The 24,926-nt window shown below is 48.2% G+C and overlaps 1 protein-coding gene across 5 annotated transcripts in view; it reads right to left on the bottom strand.

Moving 5' to 3' along the window:
• Positions 1–530: 530 nt before the first annotated feature.
• The window catches only part of LOC129837818 (ephrin type-B receptor 5-like), a 95,852-nt gene continuing 71,456 nt past the window's right edge, over positions 531–24,926 (bottom strand). For 4 of the 5 annotated variants that reach the window (XM_055904273.1, XM_055904276.1, XM_055904272.1 and 1 more), the window contains 14 exons: positions 11,972–12,127; positions 9,215–9,486; positions 8,906–8,987; positions 5,513–5,637; positions 5,243–5,405; positions 5,021–5,135; positions 4,792–4,847; positions 4,196–4,312; positions 3,793–4,040; positions 3,208–3,426; positions 2,872–3,021; positions 2,355–2,539; positions 2,021–2,176; positions 531–1,904 (listed from right to left, as the gene is read on the bottom strand). In XM_055904273.1, coding sequence (XP_055760248.1) covers positions 1,799–1,904; positions 2,021–2,176; positions 2,355–2,539; positions 2,872–3,021; positions 3,208–3,426; positions 3,793–4,040; positions 4,196–4,312; positions 4,792–4,847; positions 5,021–5,135; positions 5,243–5,405; positions 5,513–5,637; positions 8,906–8,987; positions 9,215–9,486; positions 11,972–12,127 — 2,150 coding nt within the window. In that variant the 3' untranslated portion in view covers positions 531–1,798. The remainder of the gene's footprint in view (positions 1,905–2,020; positions 2,177–2,354; positions 2,540–2,871; positions 3,022–3,207; positions 3,427–3,792; positions 4,041–4,195; positions 4,313–4,791; positions 4,848–5,020; positions 5,136–5,242; positions 5,406–5,512; positions 5,638–8,905; positions 8,988–9,214; positions 9,487–11,971; positions 12,128–24,926) is intronic. The other variant, XM_055904274.1, reaches the window with a different exon arrangement.

Here is a 24,926-nt window from a genome sequence, read left to right as displayed (position 1 = left end):
TACTGTAAGAACGGCTCATGTTCTGAATTCTGTCGCTCTACGTTTTAAAAGTGCTGAACAAATAGTTATGTTGACTACGTCCATCTTAGCTCGCTCATTGTCTTAATCGAAATTACGAATAGCCCCTGATCCGCTCACCGTTCCCTTATGCCATAGTTTCTACATCTCAATTGTCATTAGAAACCACATTTGTTTAAGCAAGTCAGCCATATCAGCGAAGTTTTAAAAAAAGGCAGTGAATGAGGCTGAATGAACTGTTTCGCTGCCAGACAAGGCTCCTCTGATAGCCAGGTGTAAGGGTCGTAAGGATCCCGTGCATGGTGCTGAAAAGAAACAGTGCCACAACAGTTTGTGGGCACCGTTTTTCACTGTTATAGTGCAATTAATGTATTGCTTAGTGTTGTGTAGTGGCTTTGTTGGCAATTTGTTTTTGAGTTTTCCCCACCAAGATTGACATGCTAAAATCGCCAGTGCCCCTGGTGATTAAACTGTTTTTATGCGTCAGACACAAAACAGGCTTAATGCAGTGATTTAAATAAAATCATATTCTTTATTTTACAAATTTGCACAACAGTGGAATAGTGGTGAACACATACAAATAAACATACTTACTCATGTGCATACACTCATATACACACACACAAGAATGAGAGAAGGTGAAACTCATTACTGGAGACGTGTAGGCGCCGAGGTCCAGAGTGATGACAAAATTCCAATTTATGACACTGTTTGGATGGCTGACCATCTGTGGGCTATCAAAGGGGTCAAACACACCTTATCTTAGGCTTTCTCCGGGGAGGGACGTTCCCACAGAACCCTGGGAGCGTGGACACCATTGGAGGTGTGAAGACGGATTAAATTAAAATACTGTGTGAATTAAACTGTCATGTTGATATGTTTTATTGTACTCTAAGTGTTATGGATTTATTATTACAGGGAAACTGTGATTTTGTTAGCCGGACAGATAGTTCAAAGAGGAGTGACAAGGAATGGTGACCCTCCTCAGTTGGTGGGGATTTCTTCCCCCCCCCCCCCACACACACATACACACACTCCTCATACAACATACACACATCAACACAAACAGACACAGAATACTCACGAAGCATAACATCGCCTTCCTTACTTCGATGGGCAATCAGATCACATAGTCATTTCACATTCACAATGCTCAAATGACCCAGTGACTTTATCTATTAAAAAAAGGAGTGTGAACTGAAATATACACAGAGGGGGTTGCTGCTCAATGGTGGGTGACTCCATTCTGTCACACCATGAACTACACCCCCATTTCTTGAGTCTAATGGAATAATCCCCAGATGTGACCAGGCTAGTGACCGATGGAAGAAACCATTGGCTAATGTTTAGTCAACAGGGGTTGGCATTTTCTGATTTCAGTAAAGAGTTAACAAATAATCATGAACAGTGCTCATGATATCAACATGAATCAGCAAAAACAGTATTTGATTGTCTATGCAAATGCTTGTGACGGGAGATTCCTGTGTTCTGGTAAAAAATACATTTTCACAGTTTTAATTTACTGGGGGTAGTGAAACTTACGAGTGGAAGAGGGACAGTAGTGAGACAACGTTGGAGGAGTGAGAGAAAGAGGGGTAGAGACTGGCAAAGAGAAAGAGAATGTAAACAGCAAACAAGTTAAATAAAACAGACTTTTCTCCCTCAAATCTCCCTGTTCCTTCTGAGCAACTCTCCTCCCAGATCTCGCTTTGCCTTGGACTACAGCTTCAATAGTGCACCTCTGTTACTTCCTGTGAAGCTCTCAGGTGCTTGGTGGGTTCTAGACCTCCACCTGGCCCTGGGTGAGGTGGGTTCTGAGCTGCTGGGCCGCATTGGTGATTTTCCTCTGGTGTCCCAACAGGTTCACCCCCAGGTTCTGCACATCCCTGAGAGAAGGAGAGAAGGAGAGAGAGTTCAGAAAAGTATCCATTGCTTCTAAAAGCATGATATGCATTCTATAAAAATAACTTTAATGATATTGAAATGGGAGCCCAGGACTCACTCCATGGTTAGCCTGCTGACTCGGTCCAGTGTGTCCAGATGTGCCCTCTCAAACTGGTCCTTATACCTGTCCATCCTTAACGCTGTCAGCCACTCACTGACCGTCGCCACCGACGACAGGTCTGTGGGGGTGGGACTCAGCAGTGGCTGGGTGGAGCTTGAGTTGGAGAGGGAAAGATCGAGATCGAAAATGATTGGCCTAACATAGCAATGATTCAATACATTTACATGATAACATAATACATGCTCTCCTAAGATCACTGTTTGTGAATGTGAACCGTTACGTCTGCTGTGTAAAATATGGAAGAAAAGGCAGATGGGAGGTGTACTCTCACCGGGGATGCTCTGCCTTGAGGGAGGCAGGGTGTCGTATGAGCCTGTCCAGGGAGGAGAGGAGGGAGTCGAAGCCTAGCCGTTCACCCCTCTCAGCCTGCCAACACTGCAGCATCAGGGAGTGGAGCGCTGGAGGACAGTTATGGGGGGCTGGGAGACGGTACTGGTCTGCTACCGCCTTCATTACCTGTATTATAGGGAGGGAAGAGAGAGGAGGTAGGGGAGAAAGAAGAGGGACAGGGGCAGGGAGAGGGAGAGAGGCAAAGGGAGCGAGAGAGAGGCAAAGGGAGAGAGAGAGAGAGAGGCAAAAGGAGGAAGAGCAAGAAGAAAGAGAGAGAGAGGGAGAGAGAGAGAGAGAGAAAGGAGGAAGGCTATTAGTAACCATCTGGATGTTAACAAGCTGCCCTATATAGAGAGGTCCCATCAGTACAGAGGGACTTAGAGATGATTAACCATTCTGTTCAGCTGTCAGTGTGTTTAGTCTCTGTTTGGCTCTCGCTTAACCCTCCCACAACTCACTTCCTGATTGCTCATGTCCCAGTATGGCCGCTCGCCATATGACATCACTTCCCACATGAGCACTCCGAAGCTCCAGACATCACTAGCTGAGCTGAACTTGCGATGCTGGAAGGCCTCCGGGGCTGTCCACCTGACAGGAATCTTACTGCCCTGAGAGGAGAGAGAGGGATGAGTGGTTGAGAGAGGAGGGAGAAGGGTGAGTGGTTGAGCACTGTGAATGTTATGATCTTCTATTAACATAATTAGTCTTTTAGAGTGGAAATACAAGACTAATCATCACTAAACAAACACAGAAGCATATCAACAGGAAAATTTAAATTTCCCAGCAGCATGTACCAGTGAGGCAGTGTAGGTGGGCATGTTATGGTCCAGACCCCTCATGAGGCGCGACAGCCCAAAGTCAGACACCTTACACACCAGGTTAGAGTTGACCAGCACGTTCCTAGCAGCCAGGTCCCGGTGGACAAAGTTCCTCTCAGAGAGGTACCTCATCCCAGCCCCAACACCCCTCACCATCCCTACCAGCTGGAGAACACTGAACTGGTCCTCATTCTCCTGGGGGGTGAGAGAGATGGAGAGAGAGAGATACATTATATTACATTAACTGACCATAATCTACAGTTTTCTCAGTCTCACCCTGAGGAGTTAGTTACTGTGTAGATGGGAGTAGTAGTTCTTAGTCTAACATGGTGTAGATGGGAATTGTAGTTCTTGGTCTACCAGGATGTAGATGAGAGTGGTAGTTCTTAGTCTAACATGGTGTGGCTGGAAGTTGTAGTTCCTAGGCTAACATGATGTAGATGGGAGGTGTAGTCCTTAGTCTAATGTGGTGTAGGTGGGAGTTGTAGTTCTTGGTCTAACATGGTCTGGCTGGGAGTTGTAGTTCTTAGTCTAACATGGTGTAGCTGTTGTAGCTCTCACCCTGAGGAAGGCATCCAGTGGTCCATTCTCCATGAACTCAGTGATGATCCTCTCTGGTGGGCTTTGTGTGACCACCCCTTCCAGCTTCAGCACGTTGGGGTGGTCAAACTGACCCAGCACCCCCGCCTCGGTCATAAACACTGCCTTCTCTCTGTCTGTCACGCCCCAGTGTAGCGTCTTCACCGCCACCAGCACCTCCCTACGACCCAGGGGGCGGTAGCGCCCCCGAGACACCTCCCCAAACTGGGCTGCAGTGGGTGGGGGAAATGGTGGGAGAGAGAGAGAGATATTATGAGTTGAGTTTGGACCCAGCTTGACTCCTGGCCCAACATATGAGCTATGAAAACACATTTTGTTTTTACAGAACTATCCCTGTAAGCATGAATCAAACCAGGACCCCTACCTGCACCAATCACCTCTTCTATCTTGAGGTGAGATGGGTCGATCTCACGGGCAAACTCCTTGACCGCCTCACTGGGGTCCTCATAGGTGGAAGGGTCCACATAGTACTTCACCCCCCCTGACAGAGGGAACACACGGAGCAGGGATGGCTGTAGTGAACCAGTACAATTATAAAATAGGGCCTGTACAGTGTGTTGATGTACAGTATTTGGGCCTAGACTTTGACATGTCAGAACACTGAGCCCAGAGGGATAATGGTACCCTCAATAAATACTAATAAAATGTATTTCTTCCTCTCCTCATCTTTCTCTCTCCTTATCCCTCTCATTGTCCATGTCTTTTTCCCTCTATCTCTCTACACATTTCCTCTCTTCTTCTCTTTCTTTCCCTCCCCCTCTTTCTCCCACAAGCCCTTGGAGTTATGATGGTAATAGGCATTAGACACATTCACTACTTCCATTCTCCTCTATAACACACTGCAGAGGCATCCTCTGCACCAACATGTCAACAACACCATAGAAGTAGCATATACTGTATGTGCAGCTGAGAATATTACAGACAGAATGATAATAATAGCCATCATACACCCTGACTCACCTTTGTGGCTGATGTACCTCTGGAGTCTGTCACTGTAGGGGCTCTCCCTCCTCTTACTGAGTAAAGACAACAAACCAGTGTTTCAGAACATTGCACTGTGTGTGTGTGTGTGTGTGTGTGTATGTGTATGTGTATGTTTGTGTGTGTGTGTGTGTGGGTGTGGGTGTGGGTGTGGGTGTGTGGTGTGTGTGTGTGTGTGTGTGTGGATAGGAGTTAAGAACCCACTCACCTGCGGAACACAAAAACGACCACTATCGCCACAATGACCAGGAGGAAGGCTGCCCCGCCCATCACAGAACCAACCAATAGAGGGAGCCGATTCTGGATCTGCTTAGAACTCTCCTCTGAGAAAGAAAAAGTGAGAAGCAGAGAACGATTTACGTGTGTTTGACTGTGTGTGTGTATGTGAGTGTGTTTGTGTGTGGTGCGTGCATTTGTGTGTGTGAGTTACCCAGGGCCAATGTAGTGAAGTAGATAGTATGACTGTAGGGGCCATAGCCCCTCTCGTTGCGGGCCCTGATCTGGAAGGCATAGATGGAGCCAGGAGCCAGGTAGTTGACAGTCACTGTGTTGGTCTCACTGAACATACTCACTGCACTGTCCTCATCTGAACCCTGGGAGAGAGGGGGAGGGAGGGAGAGAGGGGGCGAGAGGGAGAGAGAATGGTTCAGTCTCTGGGTGTATGTACTTGTGTCTACATGCATGTGTGTGTAGCCTATACCTTGTCGTAGTATCTGAGCTGGTACTCCAGTATGTCTCCATTGGGTCTGTCAGGCTGTGGCCAGGACAGGGTGATGGAGTCTGGGGCTCGACTCAACTGGTGCAGGCTAGGGACCAGAGAGGGCACTAGGAGGGAGAGATATGGTGAGAGAGATGTATGAGTTTTGTAAAGAAAGAGGGAGGAAGAAAGAGGAACAGGAGGGAGAACACAAGCTGGCCTTGCCAGATCATGTAATTTCTGTATTGACCAGATGGGGGCAGCATGACAAAGACTAGTGAATGAGCCAGTTCTGTAGAGTGCTGTATGGCCAAAGACTTGTGTAACTAACCCAAGATAGACCAGAGCCTGTCGTTTCCAATGGGAGCAAATTGGTCATTGTAGGCAGAGCTAAGCACAAGCTAGTGAAATCCAATTGGAGCACTCTAGCATTTATTTGCATATTTACGTCAGTGAACGCCTACTCCGAAGTGCCAGTCTGTAATATCTAAATTAGCCCTTGCACTCTGAAACAACGCAATTTTTTAGAAACGTTGGCAAAGGGTAAAGTCCACAAAACGCACTCCACTGTTTGTTACATATTATTGTTTTGGAAACAGAAAACTGTATGGAGATCAAATGTTTAATCAATGAGAAAATGATCAGAATGTCGGCCACTGGGCTTCCTCTCATCACCATATTTGGTAGTGAGTTGAAACACCAACCAGATGCTTCACATTTATACATCCATTGAAATATCTGTCTCATTGTTCTATCTGTGGTGTGGACTTGCCTGCCAGACTTAGCTGTGCCACCACGGCTGGGAACAAGTTCAGTATGACTCTCTGGTTACAATGGTCATATCTAGTAGAATTAATGTCATTTCACAACCCCAAATGCTTTCTCTAACTCACAGAAGGCAACACAAATAGAGGTTATAATAATACCTTTATTAGCAGATCTCTGCCTGTATGGGGAATTAAAAATAATTGGCTATAAGAAATTATTTATTTTAAAAAGGAGGAAAATAGCTAAATAAAAGTTACAGGTTTCTCTCTGTCTGTCTATAAACTGTCTGTATGTCTATAAACTGTGTCTGTCTAAACTGTCTGTAAACTGTCTGTCTGTCTATAAACTGTGTCTGTCTAAACTGTCTATAAACTGTCTGTCTGTCTATAAACTGTGTCTGTCTAAACTGTCTGTAAACTGTCTGTCTAAACTGTCTGTCTAAACTGTCTGTCTATAAACTCTCTCCCTCTCTCTCTTCTGAGCATAATGTCAGCTGACAGGATATCGAGTCCAGAGAGCAGGACCGGAAAAGATGGAGAGCAGAAAAGAGGGAGAGATAGACACCCATACTCAAAGAAACTGATGTAGACAGACTAGTACACACACACACACACACACACACACACACACACACACACACACACACACACACACACACACACACACACACACACACACACACACACACACACACACACACACACACACACACACACACACACACACACACACACACACACGGCAAACTGAAAGTTTATTCTTTAATGCTCTTGTCACTTAAAAGGGCAACTTGAACCACTTTTCAATCTCATTTCATTATCTCCTGTACAATACTAGTGTCAACATAAACTCAGCAAAAAAAGAAACGTCCTCTCACTGCCAACTGCGTTCATTTTCAGCAAACTTAACATGTGTAATGTGTAATATTTGTATGAACAAGATTCAACAACTGAGACATAAACTGAACAAGTTTCACAGACATGTGACTAACAGAAATGGAATAGTGTGTCCCTGAGCAAAGGGGGAATCAAAATCAAAAGTAACAGTCAGTATCTGTTGTGGCCACCAGCTGCATTAAGTACTGCAGTGCATCTCCTCCTCATGGACTGCACCAGATTTGCCAGTTCTTGCTGTGAGATGTTACCCCACTCTTCCACCAAGGCACCTGCAAGTTCCTGGACATTTTGGGGGGGAATGGCCCTAGCCCTCACCCTCCGATCCAACAGGTCCCACACGTGCTCAATGGGATTGAGATCCGGGCTCTTCACTGGACATGGCAGAACACTGACATTCCTGTCTTGCAGGAAATCATGCACAGAACGAGCAGTATCTCTGGTGGAATTGTCATGCTGGAGGGTCATGTCAGGATGAGCCTGCAGGAAGGGTACCACATGAGGTAGGAGGATGTCTTCCCTGTAACACACAGCGTTGAGATTGCCTGCAATGACAACAAGTTCAGTCCGATGATGCTGTGACACACCGCCCCAGACCATGACGGACCCTCCACCTCTAAATCGATCCCTCTCCAGAGTACAGGCCTCGGTGTAACGCTCATTCCTTCGACGATAAACGCGAATCCGACCATCACCCCTGGTGAGACAAAACCGCGACTTGTCAATGAAGAGCCATTTTTGCCAGTCCTGTCTGGTCCAGAGATGGTGGGTTTGTGCCCATAGGCGACATTGTTGCTGGTGATGTCTGGTGAGGACCTGCCTTACAACAGGCCTACAAGCCTTCAGTCCAGCCTCTCTCAGCCTATTGTGGACAGTCTGAGCAGTGATGGAGGGATTTTGTGTTCCTGGTGTAACTCGGGCAGTTGTTGCCATCCTGTACCTGTCCCGCAGGTGTGATGTTAGGATGTACGGATCCTGTGCAGGTGTTATTACACGTGGTCTGCCACTGCGAGGACGATCAGCTGTCCGTCCTGTCTTCCTGTAGCGCTGTCTTACGCGTCTCACAGTACGGACATTGCAATTTATTGCCCTGGCCACATCTGCAGTCCTCATGCCTACCTGCAGCAGGCCTAAGGCACGTTCACGCAGATGAGCAGAGACCCTGGGCATCTTTCTTTTGGTGTTTTCAGAGTCAGTAGAAAGGCCTCTTTAGTGCCCTACGTTTTCATAACTGTGACCTTAATTGCCTACCGTCTGTAAGCTGGTAGTGTCTTAACGACCGTTCCACAGGTGCATGTTCATTAATTGTTTATGGTTCATTGAACAAGCATGGGAAACAGTGTTTAAACCCTTTACAATGAAGATCTGTGAAGGTATTTGGATTTTTACAAATTATCTTTGAAAGACAGGGTCCTGAAAAAGGGACGTTTCTTTTTTTGCTGAGTTTGTGAAAACAGCGCATTTCTAAGTTTTATTTAAAAAAAACATGAAGCTAAAACGTTTAAAAAAGGAAAACAAGTGATTTTCAAAAACTATGAGATTCACGGTGACGTGGGGAGCAAGACTAGAAACTTCTTGCAGGATTTGAAAATGACTTTTAATCCTACAGTGTGATGTTACAGAGAAGCCTTTTAACCACAGATCATAGAAACGCTGTTTTCACTTATGTAGACACTGGTTTGGTGCTGGAGATGAAGTGGCAGAAGGGCCCTTTAAGCCTGACTCATGCTCTCACCTGATTGGCTAGTAGTGAAATTGATGCTGGTGAATTGAGGTGGGAAAGGACTCAGAGCTGAGACATCATTGACCGCTTGCACCTGTCAATCAACAGCAGGAAAACGTAAGACAAGGTTAGGTTAACTAAGTGGATGTACATTTAATCCAGTATCTATATGAAGTAGGTGACTCTAATGCACAAGTTTTATACCTGTATGAGGTAGGTGATGGGAAATGTAGTGTCTATAGGGGGTAGGTGATCAGGGAAGTTGTAGTTCTACCTGTATGAGATAGTTAACTCTAGTACTCATGGGAGTTGTAGTCATACCTGTATAAGGTAGGTGACTCTGGTGAGCAGGTTGTTGAGGGTGACCTTGGTCTGCTTGATGCCAGTCTGGGATGGGGTGAAGGTGACCGCCTCTCCACACCAGGAGCACGCCCCCGGGGCGGTGAAGGTGGCCGAGGGACAGATCCTACACACCACCCCATACCACACCTCGCTACGACCACCCATGTCCACTGGAGGGCGCCAGCGCAGAGACACCCCACCATCACCACTCTCATACTCCCAGGAGACAGAGGTCGGAGCAGAGGGAGAGCCTGGGGGAGAGAGAGAGAGGGGAGGTGGAGTGAGAGATGAAACATTTTGAACCTCTTTGGGTCAGTACTAGTGCCAGGATCAACACATTAAAACAGCACTCGTCAACTCCAGTTGACACATGATCATATCTCAGGGACAGAGAGAGAGAATGAGTGATGTCAGAGAGAGACAGAGAGAGAGAGGGATGGGGACTGGGAAGACAAATGGGGCTTAGAAAGCAAGGCACAATATATGTTTGTGAACAATAATCTAATAATAATCTTTAAATGTCATGTAGGAAGAGAGGAAGAGAGAGATGGATAAGAAGGGAAGGAAGGAGAGAGAGTAAGGGAGGGAGAAAGAGGGAAGGAAGGAGAGAGAGTAAGGGAGGGAGAAAGATGGAAGGAAGGAGAGAGAGTAAGGGAGGGAGAAAGAGGGAAGGAAGGAGAGAGAGTAAGGGAGGGAGAAAGATGGAAGGAAAGAAAAAAAGGGCAAATTAGAGAGATGAGTGCCTTCAGAAAGTTCACCCCTTGACCTTTTCAACATGTTCTTGTGTTTCAACCTGAATTTAAAATGGATACAATTGAGTCACTGGCCTATATGGCAATCCGAAATAAACTTCAGGAGTAAAAATGTTGCCTAACAAGTCACATAATAAGTTGCATGGACTCTGTGAGCAATAATAGTGTTTATCATGATTCTTAAAATGACTACTTCATCACTGTACCCCGTACACACACTTATCTGTAAGGTCCCTCAGTCGAGCAGTGAATTTCAACCACAAAGACCAAGGAGGCTTTCCAATGCCTCGTAAAGATATGCAGCTTTTGGTAGGTGGGTAAAAAAGCAGACATTGAATATCCCTTTGAGCATGGTGAAGTTATTAATTACACTTTGGGTGGTGTCTCAATACACCCAGTCACTACAAAGATACAGGTGTCCTTCATAACTCAGTTGCCAGAGAAGAAGGAAACCACTCAGGGATTTTTTGCCATGAGGCCAATGGTGACTTTACAACAGTTACAGAGTTTAATGACAGGAAAATAAACTGAGGATGAATCAACAACATTGTAGTTACTCCACAATACTAATCTAAATGACATAGTGAAAAGAAGGAAGCCTGTACAGAATACAAATATTCCAAAACATGTATCCTGTTTGCAACAAGGCACTAAAGTAATACTGCAAAAAAATTACTTTATGTCCTGAATAAAAAGTGTTATCTTTGGGGAAAACACAACACTGTAATATTTGTGTTGTGGAGAAATGACCAGGCAGGAGACGGGAGTACAGTTAGTTTTCCTTTAGTCAAAACCTCTCGTGCTCTACAGTTTTTGGGCACACTAGTTCGCATGTGCATTTCCTATTAGGTGTAGTAACGTAACACTGTCGTAATACATCACCGCTTAGTAACAGTATAGTAACTAATATAAACAGATGTAGATCCCAGATACTACAAACACATCACTGATGTCACTTGTTAAATCCACTTCAATCAGTGTAAAGAAAGATTTTTAAGCCTTGAGATAATTGATGCATGGATTGTGTATGTGTGCCATTCAGAGAGTGAATGGGCAAGACAAAATATTTAAGTGTCTTTGAACGGGGTATGGTAGTAGGTGCCGAGCAGTTTCAAGAACTGCAACGCCGCTGCGTTTTTCCACACTTAACAGTTTCCTGTGTGTGGTCAAGAATGGGACACCACCCAAGAACATCCAGCCAACATAACAACTGTGGGAAGCATTGGAGTCAACATGGGCCAGCATCCCTGTGGAACACTTTCAACACCTTGTAGAGAGCATGCCCTGACTAATTGAGGCTGTTCTGAGGGCAAAAGGGGGGTGCAACTCAATATTAGGAAGGTGTTTCTAACACTGGAGTTGCTTACCAAGAACACAGTGAATGTTCCTGAGTGGCCTAGTTACAGTTTTGACTTAAATCGGCTTGAAAATCAATGGCAAGGCTTGAAAATATCTGTCTAGCAATGATCAACAACTAACTTGACAGAGCTTGAATAATTTTAAAAAGAATAATGTGCAAATATTGTAAGCCTCAAATATTGTGCAAAGACTCACAGCTGTAATCGCTGCCAAATGTTATTCTAACATGCATTGACTCAGGGGTTTGAATACTTATGTAAATTACATATTTTTGTATTTCCTTTTCAATAGATTTATAAAAAATTCACTGTCGTTCTGGGGTACTGTGTATAGATGGGTGAGATTTTTTATATTTTTTATCCATTTTGAATTCAGGCTGCAACACAACAAAATGTGGAATAAGTCAGGGGGTGTGAATACTTTCTGAAAGCACTGTGCCTATTATATGTGCTGAAGAAAATACTTATCTCTGGGTAAAAGCATCGGCTAAATGACTAAATATATATGTTGCATCTCAACAAAGGTGAACGCTTTTTAAATCAGACAGATCTATTTGTTACGTAATACTGCTAGTGCATGTAGCTAATCTGTGTCGCACAAACACACACACACACAAATAGCTCACTTGTGCAGGTGGAGGAGTTGACGTCGGCGGGTGCTCTGTAGAAGCCGCTGCGACACTCACACACACGCGATCCCTCCTGACTGGTTCTGCTGTTAGGCGGACACACTGAACACGGAACCGAACCCAACACCGACTTAAAGGACCCCACTGGACATTCTGCAGAGAGAGAGAGACATGGTGAGAGAGAGACAGACACACACAGAGAGAGAGAGACAGACACACAGAGAGAGAGAGCGAGAGACAGACACAGAGAGAGAGAGAGCGAGAGACAGACACACAGAGAGAGAGAGCGAGAGACAGACACAGAGAGAGAGAGAGCGAGAGACAGACACAGAGAGAGAGAGAGAGAGAGAGAGAGAGAGAGAGAGAGAGAGAGAGAGAGAGAGAGAGAGAGAGAGAGAGAGAGAGAGAGAGAGAGAGAGAGAGAGAGAGAGAGAGAGAGAGAGAGAGAGAGAGAGAGAGATCTTTGGGTCAGTACTAGTGCCAGGATCAACACATTAAAACAGCACTCGTCAACTCCAGTTGACACATGATCATATCTCAGGGACAGATAGAATGAGTGATGTCAGAGAGAGACAGATAGAGAGAGCGATGGGGACTGGGAAGGCAAATGGGGCTTAGAAAGCAAGGCACAACATATGTTAGTGAACAAAAATCAATTCATTTAAATGTAATGCATTTCTGCTGTACAGATCAGACTCTAAACGTCTATTCCAAATATAACATTATTAGTTGCCGGCACTCTGAATAAGATTCAGCTGACTAAACGACTACTTCAAAAGAAAACCCCTAGACTTAATAAATCACAATAGTCATTTTGTGGCCTAATTTCAGTCATATCAATGTGAGTGTTGTTTTACGAATATACCAGTCACTTGTGACCGCAACATTCCACTGTCTGCCCTTAATATTGAATAATAGACAGATAAAATGATTAAATTACTTGTTTATAATATGATTGCCTTCCAAAGCAAAACCAAGCCAGCTAACCAAACCAAACAGATAGGAATGGGCTGCTTGTAACGGTTGTCCTCCTCCTCTTCGTCTGAAGAGGAGGAGTAGGGATTGGACCAAAGCGCAGCGTTGTTATACGACATGATATTTATTAAACAAGACGAAAACTAAACACACTTGAGAATTTACAAAATAATAAACGAAGTCAACAGACCTGAACAAACGAACTTACATATACACGAAGAACGCATGAACAGGTACAGACGACACAAATGAACGAACAAACAAAACAGTCCCGTGTGGTGCATAGACACAGACACGGAAGACAACCACCCACAAACAAACAGTGTGAACAACCTACCTTAATATGGTTCTCAATCAGAGGAAACGTAAAACACCTGTCCCTGATTGAGAACCATATCAGGCTAAATGACAATGAACCTAAACATAGAAACACATAACATAGAATGCCCACCCCAACTCACGCCCTGACCAACTAAACACATACAAAAACAAGAGAAAACAGGTCAGGAACGTGACATAACCCCCTCCTCAAGGTGCGAACTCCGGACGCACCACCAAAAGTCTAGGGGAGGGTCTGGGTGGGCATCTGTCCACGGTGGCGCCTCCGGCTCCGGACGCTGTCCCCACACCACCATAGTCACTCCCTGCTTCCGTATCCCCCTCTCAATGACCACCCTCCAAATAAACCCACCTAAATTAAGGGGCATCACCGGGATAAGGGACAGCTCCGGACTGATGGACGCCAGCTCCGGACTGAGGGACGGCAGCTCCGGACTGGCTGACGGCAATGGCTGGTCATTGCTGGCTGACGGCTCTGGCTGGTCAGGGCTGGCCGACGGCTCTGGCTGGTCAGGGCTGGCCGACGGCTCTGGCTGGTCAGGGCTGGCCGACGGCTCTGGCTGGTCAGGGCTGGCCGACGGCTCTGGCTGGTCAGGGCTGGCTGACGGCTCTGGCTGGTCATTGCTGGCGGAAGGCTCGGGCTGATCCTGTCTGGCGGAAGGCTCGGGCTGATCCTGTCTGGCGGAAGGCTCGGGCTGATCCTGTCTGGCGGAAGGCTCGGGCTGATCCTGTCTGGCGGAAGGCTCGGGCTGATCCTGTCTGGCGGAAGGCTCGGGCTGATCCTGTCTGACGGAAGGCTCGGGCTGATCCTGTCTGGCGGAAGGCTCTAGCGGCTCCTGTCTGGCGGAAGGCTCTAGCGGCTCCTGTCTGGCGGAAGGCTCTAGCGGCTCCTGTCTGGCGGAAGGCTCTAGCGGCTCCTGTCTGGCGGAAGGCTCTAGCGGCTCCTGTCTGGCGGGCGGCTCTGAAGGCTCATGGCAGACGGGCAGTTCATGCGGCGCTTGGTAGACGGACAGTTCAGGCGGCGTTGGGCAGACGGGCAGTTCAGACGCCGTTGGGCAGACGGGCAGTTCAGGCGCCGCTGGGCAGACGGCAGACTCTGGCCGGCTGAGACGCACTGTAGGCCTGGTGCGTGGTACCGGAACTGGAGGTACCGGGCTAAGGACACGCACCATCAGGCTAGTGCGGGGAACAACAACAGGGCACACTGGACTCTCAAGGCGTACTATAGGCCTGGTGCGTGGTACCGGCACTGGTGGTACCGGGCTGAGGGCACGCACATCAGGGCGAGTACGGGGAGAAAGAACAGTGCGTACAGGGCTCTGGAGACGCACAGGAGGCTTGATGCGTGGTGCCGGAACTGGAGGCACTGGGCTGGAGACACGCACCACAGGGAGAGTGTGTGGAGGAGGAACAGGGCTCTGGAGACGCACTGGAAGCCTGGTGCGTGGTGTAGGCACTGGTGGTACTGGCCTGGAGCGGGGAGGTGGCGCCGGAAATACCGGTCCGTGCAGGCGTACTGGCTCCCTTGAGCACTGAGCCTGCCCAACCTTACCTGGTTGTATGCTCCCCGTCGCCCGACCAGTGCGGGGAGGTGGAATAACCCGCACTGGGCTATGTAGGCGAACCGGGGACACCATGCGTAAGGCTGGTGCCATGTAAGCCGGCCCGAGGAGACACACTGGTGGCCAGATATGTAGAGCCGGCTTCATGGCACTTGGCTCAATGCTCAATCTGGCCCGGCCGATACGAGGAGCTGGTATGTACCGCACCGGGCTATGCACATGTACAGGAGACACCATGCGCTCTACTGCGTAACACGGTGTCTGTCCGTACTCTCGCTCTCCACGGTAAGTACAGGGAGCAGGCGCAGGTCTCCTTCCTGACTTCGCCACTCTCCCTTTTAGCCCCCCCCCCCCCCCCAAGAAATTTTTGGGGTCTACTTTCGGGTTTCCAGCCACGTCTCCTACCTGCCTCCTCATACCACCGATCCTGGGCTTTCGCTGACTCCATCGCCTCCCGAGAGCGGCGATTCTCTCCCACCTTAGCCCAGGGTCCTTCTCCATTCAATATTTCCTCCCAAGTCCACGAGTCCTGTTTTTTTGGCCGCTGTTGCTGGTTCCTCTCACGCTGCTTGATCCTTGTTTGGTGGGTGGTTCTGTAACGGTTGTCCTCCTCCTCTTCGTCCGAAGAGGAGGAGTAGGGATTGGACCAAAGCGCAGCGTTGTTATACGACATGATATTTATTAAACAAGACGAAAACTAAACACACTTGAGAATTTACAAAATAATAAACGAAGTCAACAGACCTGAACAAACGAACTTACATATACACGAAGAACGCATGAACAGGTACAGACGACACAAACAAACGAACAAACGAAACAGTCCCGTGTGGTGCACAGACACAGACACGGAAGACAACCACCCACAAACAAACAGTGTAAACAACCTACCTTAATATGGTTCTCAATCAGAGGAAACGTAAAACACCTGTCCCTAATTGAGAACCATATCAGGCTAAATGACAATGAACCTAAACATAGAAACACATAACATAGAATGCCCACCCCAACTCACGCCCTGACCAACTAAACACATACAAAAACAAGAGAAAACAGGTCAGGAACGTGACACTGCTCCTGAAATGAACTACCCTGGCCATTCTCTGAGGGAACCAAGCATAGCAGACTAAGAAATAACAATCCAATGGTTTCATCACATAGCCTCAGCAGTGATGGAGAGGGGCTGTAACAATTTGTAATTGTATTTGTATTCATTAGGGATCCTCATTTGCTGCTGCAATAGCATGGGCTGTTCTGTTATTTTACACACACGCACAGACATCAAACACAAGTGCAGACATAGACACACACACACGCACTTAAAGAGTAATAGCATATATGTAACCCACTTGAGATTACAGTAAAGTGTGAACGTGTGTTAATATGCCCGCCGTTAATGTAGTCCTGAGGGAAGCTATGGCCTCATGAGGGAAGAATGTATTTACTGTCTATAATGTAACTCTCTCTGCCTTTGGCAGGTGTTTATTTTGCCTTCACCAAAGGCAGGAATCGTGGTCACAGGCAGACAATGGTCATACACAGGTAGGCAAACAGGCAGGTGAATCAAAACTAGGACTGCAGGCTATAACTGGTTCTCACAAACGATCTAGGAAAAGGCTTAGTCGAGTCAAAACGAACAATACCTCAAAAAAGCACAAATAGAATGAACTGAACTAATGAAGGAGCTGATGAGACCAGGTGAGTAACTAACACAGGTGAAATCAATGAACACAAATGAAAGACAGGGCTACGTTCAAGAACACAAAGAAACAGAACACAAGGTTGACTAAGAAAATAAATACAGAACCTTACACCTATACTGTATCTCTCTCTGAACGTACTGAAATGCAGTGAGATATTCTGCCTATACTGTATCTCTCTCTGAACGTACTGTAATGCAGTGAGATATTCTGCCTATACTGTATCTCTCTCTGAACGTACTGTAATGCAGTGAGATATTCTGCCTATACTGTATCTCTCTCTGAACGTACTGTAATGCAGTGAGATATTCTGCCTATACTGTATCTCTCTCTGAACGTACTGAAATGCAGTGAGATATTCTGCCTATACTGTATCTCTCTGAACTTACTGTAATGCAGTGAGATATTCTTTCTATACTGTAGCTCTCTCTGAACGTACTGTAATGCAGTGAGATATTCTGCCTATACTGTAGGTTTCTCTGAACTTACTGTAATTGTCAAGGCTGTGGGTAACTGGTGAAAGGATTCAGGCGCAGGAGAGCTGAGATGCGTGGACAAGGTATTTAATACAAGGTAACACTAGTAAAAACACAATACAATGGTGCGGGAAAAATACCGGTACCACGAAATAAACGGCCGTAATAACAAAACCCGGCAACAAAATACCAGCCGTTAGTAACAGCCTGAACAATAAAACAAACACGCACACAAACATGGGGGAAACCAGAGGGTTAATTAATGAACATGTAATTGGGGAATTGAAACCAGGTGTGTAGAAAACAAAGACAAAACAAATGGAAAGTGAAAAGTGGATCGGCGATGGCTAGAAGGCCGGTGACGTCGACCGCTGAACGTCGCTCGAACAAGGAGAGGGACCGACTCCGGCGGAAGTCGTGACAGTACCCCCCCCCCCCCCCCCCCCCCCCCCTTGACAAGCAGCCCCAGCAGTGCGCCGGCACCGGCCTCGGGGACGACCCGGAGGGCGAGGCGCAGGGCGATCCGGATGAAGACGGTGGAACTCCCGCAGCATCGAAGGGTCCAATAACGGCACCCAGCATCTCTCCTCCGGACCGTACCCCTCCCACTCCACGAGGTACTGAAGGTCCCTCGCCCGATGCCTCGAGTCCAGTATGGATCAGATTGCATACGCCGGGGCCCCCTCGATGTCCAGAGGGGGCGGAGGAACCTCCCGCACCTCAGACTCCTGGAGTGGACCAGCTACCACTGGCCTGAGGAGAGACACATGGAACGAGGAGTTAATATGGTAATCTGGGGGAAGCTGCAAACTGTAACAAACCTCGTTCACTCTCCTCACGACTTTGAATGGACTCACAGACCGCGGGCCCAGCTTCCAGCAGGGCAGGCGAAGGGGCAGGTTTCGGGTCGAGAGCCAGACCTGGTCCCCCGGTGCAAACACCAGGTCCTCACTGCGGTGGCGGTCTGCGCTGACTTTCTGATGCCTCACGGCGCACTGAAGGTGCACATGAGCAGCGTCCCATGTCTCCTCCGAGCGCCTAAACCAGTCGTCCACCGCAGGAGCCTCGATCTGGCTCTGATGCCATGGCGGCAGAACCGGCTGGTATCCCAGTACACCCTGGAAGGGGGAGAGGTTGGTAGAGGAGTGGCAGAGAGAGTTCTGGGCCATCTCTGCCCAGGGTATGAACGCCGCCCACTCCCCCGGCTGGTCCTGGCAATAAGATCGCAGAAACCTACCCACATCCTGGTTTACTCTCTCCATCTGCCCATTACTCTCGGGGTGAAAACCTGAGGTAAGGCTGACCAAGACCCCCAGACGTTCCATGAACGCCCTCCAGACCCTTGATGTGAACTGGGGACCTCGATCAGATACTATGTCCTCAAGCACTCCGTAGTGCCGGAAGACGTGTGTGAACAGGGCCTCCACAGTCTGTAGGGACGTAGGGAGACCGGGCAAAAGGAGGAGACGGCAGGACTTAGAAAACCGATCCACAACGACCAGGATCGTGGTGTTAGCCGTGAGGGAGGAAGATCTGTCAAGAAGTCCACCGACAGGTGCGACCACGGCCGTTGTGGAACGGGTAAGGTTTGTAACTTCCCTCTGGGCAGGTGCCTAGGGACCTTGCATTGGGCGCACACCAAGCTGGAGGAATCATAAACCCTCACGTCCTTAGCCAAGGTGGACCACCAGTTCTTCCCACTAAGACAGCGCACTGTCCGTCCGATGCCCGGATGACCAGAGGAGGGTGGCGTGTGGGCCCAATAGATCAAACGGTCGCGGACAGCAAACGGAACGTACAGACGCCCAGCTGGACACTGGAGGGGAGTGGGCTCTGTACGTTATGCCCGCTCGATGTCCGCGTCAAGCTCCCACACTACCGGTGCCACCAGGCAAGAGGCCGGGAGTATGGGAGTGGGATCCATGGACCGCTCCTCTGTGTCATACATCTGGGACAGTGCGTCTGCCTTCGCGTTCTGGGAACCTGGTCTGTAGGACAGGGTGAAAACAAAACGGGTTAAGAACATGGCCCACCTTGCCTGGCGAGGGTTCAGTCTCCTCGCCGCCCGGATGTACTCCAGATTGCGGTGGTCCGTCCAGATGAGAAAAGGGTGTTTAGCCCCCTCAAGCCAATGTCTCCATGTTTTCAAAACCTTGACGACAGCCAACAGTTCCCGGTCCCCCACGTCATAGTTTCGTTCCGCCCCTGAAGTGGAAATGCGGTATCCTAGGAAGGAGACGGACTGTTTCAAGAACAGGCATTTCTCAGCCTTAACGTACAGGTCATGCTCCAACAGTCGACCAAGCATCCTGCGCACCAGGGACACATGCTCGGCGCATGTAGCGGAGTATATCAGAATGTCATTGATATACACCACTACATCCTGCCCGTGCAGGTCCCTGAAAATCTCATCTACAAAGGCCTGGAAGACTGATGGAGCATTCATCAACCCGTACGGCATGACGAGGTACTCATAGTGCCCTGAGGCGGTACTAAATGCCGTCTTCCACTCGTCCCCCTCCCGGATAAGCACTAGGTTGTAAGCGCTCTCGAGATCCAAATTTGTGAAGAAGCGTGCCCCGTGCATTGACTCGATCGCACTGGCTATGAGAGGTGATTTGTGATTTGGTTGATGCCTCGATAGTCAATACACGGGCGCAGACCTCCATCCTTCTTCTTCACCAAAAAGAAACTTGAGGAGGCAGGTGAAATGGAGGGCCGAATGTACCCCTGCCCCAGAGATTCGGAGACATATGTTTCCATAGCCGCCGTCTCCTCTTGCGACAGGGGATACACGTGACTCCTGCGAAGTGCTGCGTCTACCAGGAGATTCATCGCACAATCCCCCTGTCTATGGGGTGGTAATTGAGTCGCCTTCTTTTTACAGAAGGCGAGAGCCAAATCAGCATATTCAGAGCGGATGCGCACAGTGGAGACCTGGTCTGGACTTTCCACCGTAGTAGCACCGACAAAAACCCCTAAACATCTCCTCTCACTTTCGTAACCACCCCGTGAGAGCCCTCTGTTGCCACGAAATAGTAGGGTCATGACAGGCCAACCAGGGTAAGCCCAGCACCACTGGAAACGCAGGAGAATCAATAAGGAAGAGACTGATTCTCTCCTTGTGACCCTCCTGCGTAACCATGCCCAGTGGAGCGGTGGCCTCCCTAATTAGACTTGACCCTAATGGTCGACTATCTAGGGCGTGCACAGGGAAGGGCATATCCACAGGAACAATGAGGATACCTAAACTATGGGCAAATGATCTGTCAATAAAATTCCCAGCTGCGCCTGAATCTACGAGTGCCTTATGCTGGGAATGCGGGGAAAATTCAGGACAATTAATAAACAAAAACATGTGAGCAACAGGGGGCTCTGGGTGAGCCTGATACCGACTCACCTGGGGTGACACGAGAGTACCCTGCCTGCTGCCTCGACTCCCAGAGTAACCTCGCCAGCACCGACCAGCAGTGTGCCCTCTGCGGCCACAGATGGTGCATGGAACAGCCCCTCCTCCGGTCGCCCTAAGTGCAGCACCTCCCAGCTCCATGGGCATCGGAGCGGTGGTGCTGGGGGATGAAACCGACAGACCCCGATCTGGACGTCCGCGGGTAGCCAACAGATCCACCAGCTGGTCGAATGTGAGAGTGGTGTCCCTGCAGGCCAACTCCCCACGGACGTCCTCGCGCAGACTGCACCGGTAGGGATCGATCAGGGCCCTGTCGTTCCATCCCGCGCCGGCGGCCAGGGTTCGGAATTCCAACGCTAACTCCTGTGCGCTCCTCGTCCCCTGCCTCAGGTGGATGAGACGTTCACCCGCCGCTCTACCCTCAGGCGGGTGGTCAAAGCCTGCCCGGAAGCGGCGGGTGGAATCCTCGAAGTGGTCCAACACCGCTTCTCCTTCCCCCCATACGGCGTTGGCCCTTTCCAGTGCTTTCCCTGAGAGGCAGGAGACGAGGGCGGCCACGCTCTCACGGCCCGAAGGAGCCGGGTGGACGGTTGCCAGGTAGAGCTCTAGTTGGAGCAAGAACCCCTGATAACCCGCCGCCGTTCCATCATACTCCCTCGGGAGGGCGAGCCGAATCCCACTGGGCCCGGGTGAAGTAGGGGTGAGTGATGGTGATACTGGTGGTGCTGGTGAAGACGATGCAGGGACTCCTCTTCTCTCCCAGCGCTCCATGGTTTGTAGAATGCGATCCATGGCGCTGCCAAGATGCTGTAGCATGGCAGCATGCTGCTGGACTCGTTCCGCAACCCCTACTGCAGGGGCACCTGCTCCTGCTGACTCCATTTCGAGTGGGTGCGTGTTTCTGTCAAGGCTGTGGGTAACTGGTGAAAGGAGTCAGGCGCAGGAGAGATGAGATGCGTGGACAAGGTATTTAATACAAGGCTAGAAGGCCGGTGACGTCGACCGCCGAACGTCGCTCGAACAAGGAGAGGGACCGACTCCGGCGGAAGTCGTGACAGTAATGCAGTGAGAGATTCTGTCTATACTGTAGCTCTCTCTGAACTGAGAGATTCTGCCTAGGGCCCTTGTTTCCTAGAATGCACTTACAGTAAGGCAGTGTTTAAGTATAGGGCTGGGCCCTGAGTGTTTGAGATTGCCTAGGACAGTGTCTGATTCTGCCTAGGAGTGTGCACACTGCACAGTGAACGACATGTCTTCTCAAGAAGAGTCAGGCCCTGAGTGTCTCTACGGTTCTGATTCAGTCTGTGTGTAGAGAGTCTGTATGAGTCAGATAGTAACAGAACACCTACAGTAAGTATGTCTGTGAATGCTGTTCCAGACTTGAAGAGTGCATGTCTCTGTCTAATAAGTGTCTGCTGTTGCAGAGAGCGAGAGAGAGAGAGAGAGAGAGAGAGAGAGAGAGAGGAAAAGAGATACAGATAGAGAGAGAGAGATAGAGAGTTAGAGAGAGAGAGCACAATTAGACCCAACAAATCATGAGAAAACAAAAAGATAATTACTTGACACATTGGAAAGGATTAACAAAAAAACAGAGCAAACTAGAATGCTATTTGGCCCTGAACAGAGAGTAAACAGTGGCAGAATACCTGACCACTGTGACTGACACAAACTTAAGGAAAGCTTTGACTGTGTACAGACTCAGTGAGCATAGCCTTGCTATTGAGAAAGGCCGCCGTAGGCAGACATGGCTCTCAAGAGAAGACAGGCTATCTGCACACTGCTCACAAAATGAGGTATAAACTGAGCTGCACTTCCTAACCATATTAGAGACACATATTTCCCTCAGATTACACAGATCCACAAAGAATTAGAAAACAAACCCAATTTTGATAAACTCCCATATCTACTGGGTGAAATTCCACAGTGTGCCATCACAGCAGCAAGATTTGTGACCTGTTGCCACAAGAAAAGGGCAACCAGTGAAGAACAAACACCATTGTAAATACAACCCATATTTATGCTTATTTATTTTAACTTGTGTTCTTTAACCATTTCTACATTGTTACAACACTGTATATATATAATATAACATTTGTAATGTCTTTATTGTTTTGAAACTTCTGTATGTGTAATGTTTACTGTTAATTTGTATTGTTTATTTCACTTTTGTATAATATCTACCTCACTTGCTTTGGCAATGTTAACACATGTTTCCCATGCCAATAAAGCCCCTTGAATTGAATTGAATTGAATGGAAGAGAGATAGAGAGAGATAGAGTTAGAGATAGAGAGAGCGAGCGAGCGAGAGATAGAGAGAGAGAGAGAGAACTTGGTGTTATGAGTCATATGAGACCGTATAAAAAACTTTGTTTTTTCATTCTTGAAAATATTCTCCGAACACTATTAGTATGGTCTGTTCGTTATGTTAGGTAATAACTACGGGGGTATATGAGACAGACACAGAGCGAGATAAAGAGAGAGAAATAAAAAGGTGTGTGTGTGTATCTGTCATTGGTACTGATTTCTGTGTGTGTGTGTGTGTGTGTGTGTGTGTGTGTGTGTGTGTGTGTGTGTGTGTGTGTGTGTGTGTGTGTGTGTGTGTGTATCTGTGTTTGTGTGTGTGTGTGTGTGTGTGTGTGTGTGTGTGTGCGCGTGCGTGTGTGTGTGTGTGTGTATATCTGTCATTGTGTGTGTGTGTATCTGTCATTGTATGCGTGTGTATCTGTCATTGTGTGCGTGTGTATCTGTCATTGTGTGCGTGTGTATCTGTCATTGTGTATGTGTGTATCTGTCATTGTGTGCGTGTGTATCTGTCATTGTGTGCGTGTGTATCTGTCATTGTGTGTGTGTGTGTGTGTGTATCTGTCATTGTGTGTGTGTGTATCTGTCATTATGTGTGACGGTCCTTGGACATGGTGGTCTGAGTGCTCTGCTGCGGTGAACACCTCTCACGTCCTCTGACCTTATTTAGATAACCTTTTCATCAGCATGTACCACCTCCAAAGGTTGATAAGAGGTGTGTGTGAGTGTGCGTGCGTGTGTGTGTGTGTGTGTGTGTGTGTGTGTGTGTGTGCGTGCTTCTGTGGGTGTGTATGAGAGAATGCATGTGTACAGGGAGACAGTAAAAGAGAGAGGGAATAGAGGAGACGTGGAGAGACAGGGGAGATGTTTATACAGATAAAAGGCTTCCAGTGTTCTCATTTGTCTGGAAGAGCACAGATCTACTCTCAGACACAGGCGTGAAGTCGGAGAGGGGTTGAAAGATAGAGAGAGGAAGGGAGAGATAGAGAGAGAGGGAGAGAGAGAGATAGAGGGAGAGAGAGAGAACTTGGTTGTGGAAAAGAGGAAAGAAGAAAAGGGACAGACAGAGGGCGGAGGAGAGAGGAGGAGAGAGGAGCAAAGAGGAGCAGAGATGACGAGAGAGGAGGAGAGAGGACGAGAGGAGCAGAGAGGAGCAGAGAGGAGGAGAGAGGAGCAGAGAGGAGGAGATAGGAGAGAGGAGGAAAGAGGAGCAGGGAGGAGGAGAGAGGACAAAAGAGGAGGAGAGAGGAGGAAAGATGGGCAGGGAGGAGGAGAGAGGACGAGAGAGGAGGAGACAGGAGGAGAGAGAAGCAGAGAGAAGGAGAGAGGAGGAGATTGGAGGAGAGAGGAGCAGAGAGGAGGAGAAATTAGGAAAGAAGAGGAAAGATGAGGAAAGAGGAAAACAGAGGAGGAGAGGGGTTAGAAAGAGAGAGAACAAGTACTGATAGAGGAGTGGAGAGAAAAGGGAATTGTTCCATCCATCTTTCATGCCTCTGGCACACATTACCAGATGTGTTCTATAGGGCTGTGACATGGAACACGACTTCACTACTAAACTTCCCCCGCTGTTTCTATTGCCAACAATAACCCACACTTTCTATTTGCCCTCCCCTTCGCCCCTCTCAGCCAATCACACAGCTTCTATTACTGCTCCCTCTCCTGCCCTCTGCCCCTTCCTCTGTCTGCATCCCCCTCTCCCTCCCTCCATCCACCCTCCCTCTGTTTCCACACAATGGACGGTTAACTTCTTCTTAATAGGGGGGCGCTGTTTTCACTTTGGAAAAAATCGTGCCCAAATTAAACGGCCTCGTACTCTGTTCTAGATCATACAATATGCATATTATTATTATTATTGGATAGAAAACACTCTGAAGTTTCTAAAACTGTTTGAATTATATCTGTGAGTAAAACAGAACTCATTTGGCAGAAAACTTCCATACAGGAAGTGAAAATTCTGAAAATGAGGCTCTGTGTCAGGGCCTGCCTATTCAACTGGCTTTTATTTATGGGTCTGTATGCACTTCATATGCCTTCCACTAGATGTCAACAGGCAGTAGAAGGTTGAATGGGGTGTCTAGCTTGATGTAAGGCCGAATAAGAGCTTTTGGAGTGGCAGGTCCGCTCTTTTGTCAGTTTTCAACTGCGCGCCGGGGAACCTCACATTGTCTTCTGAAAAGCGTTCGGTATACA

Source organism: Salvelinus fontinalis, chromosome 38, assembly GCF_029448725.1.
Source record: "Salvelinus fontinalis isolate EN_2023a chromosome 38, ASM2944872v1, whole genome shotgun sequence".
In the NCBI taxonomy this organism is placed as follows: Eukaryota; Metazoa; Chordata; class Actinopteri; order Salmoniformes; family Salmonidae; genus Salvelinus; species Salvelinus fontinalis.
Note: the sequence above shows the minus strand (reverse complement) of the source record. Positions and strands in the feature narration are given on the sequence as shown.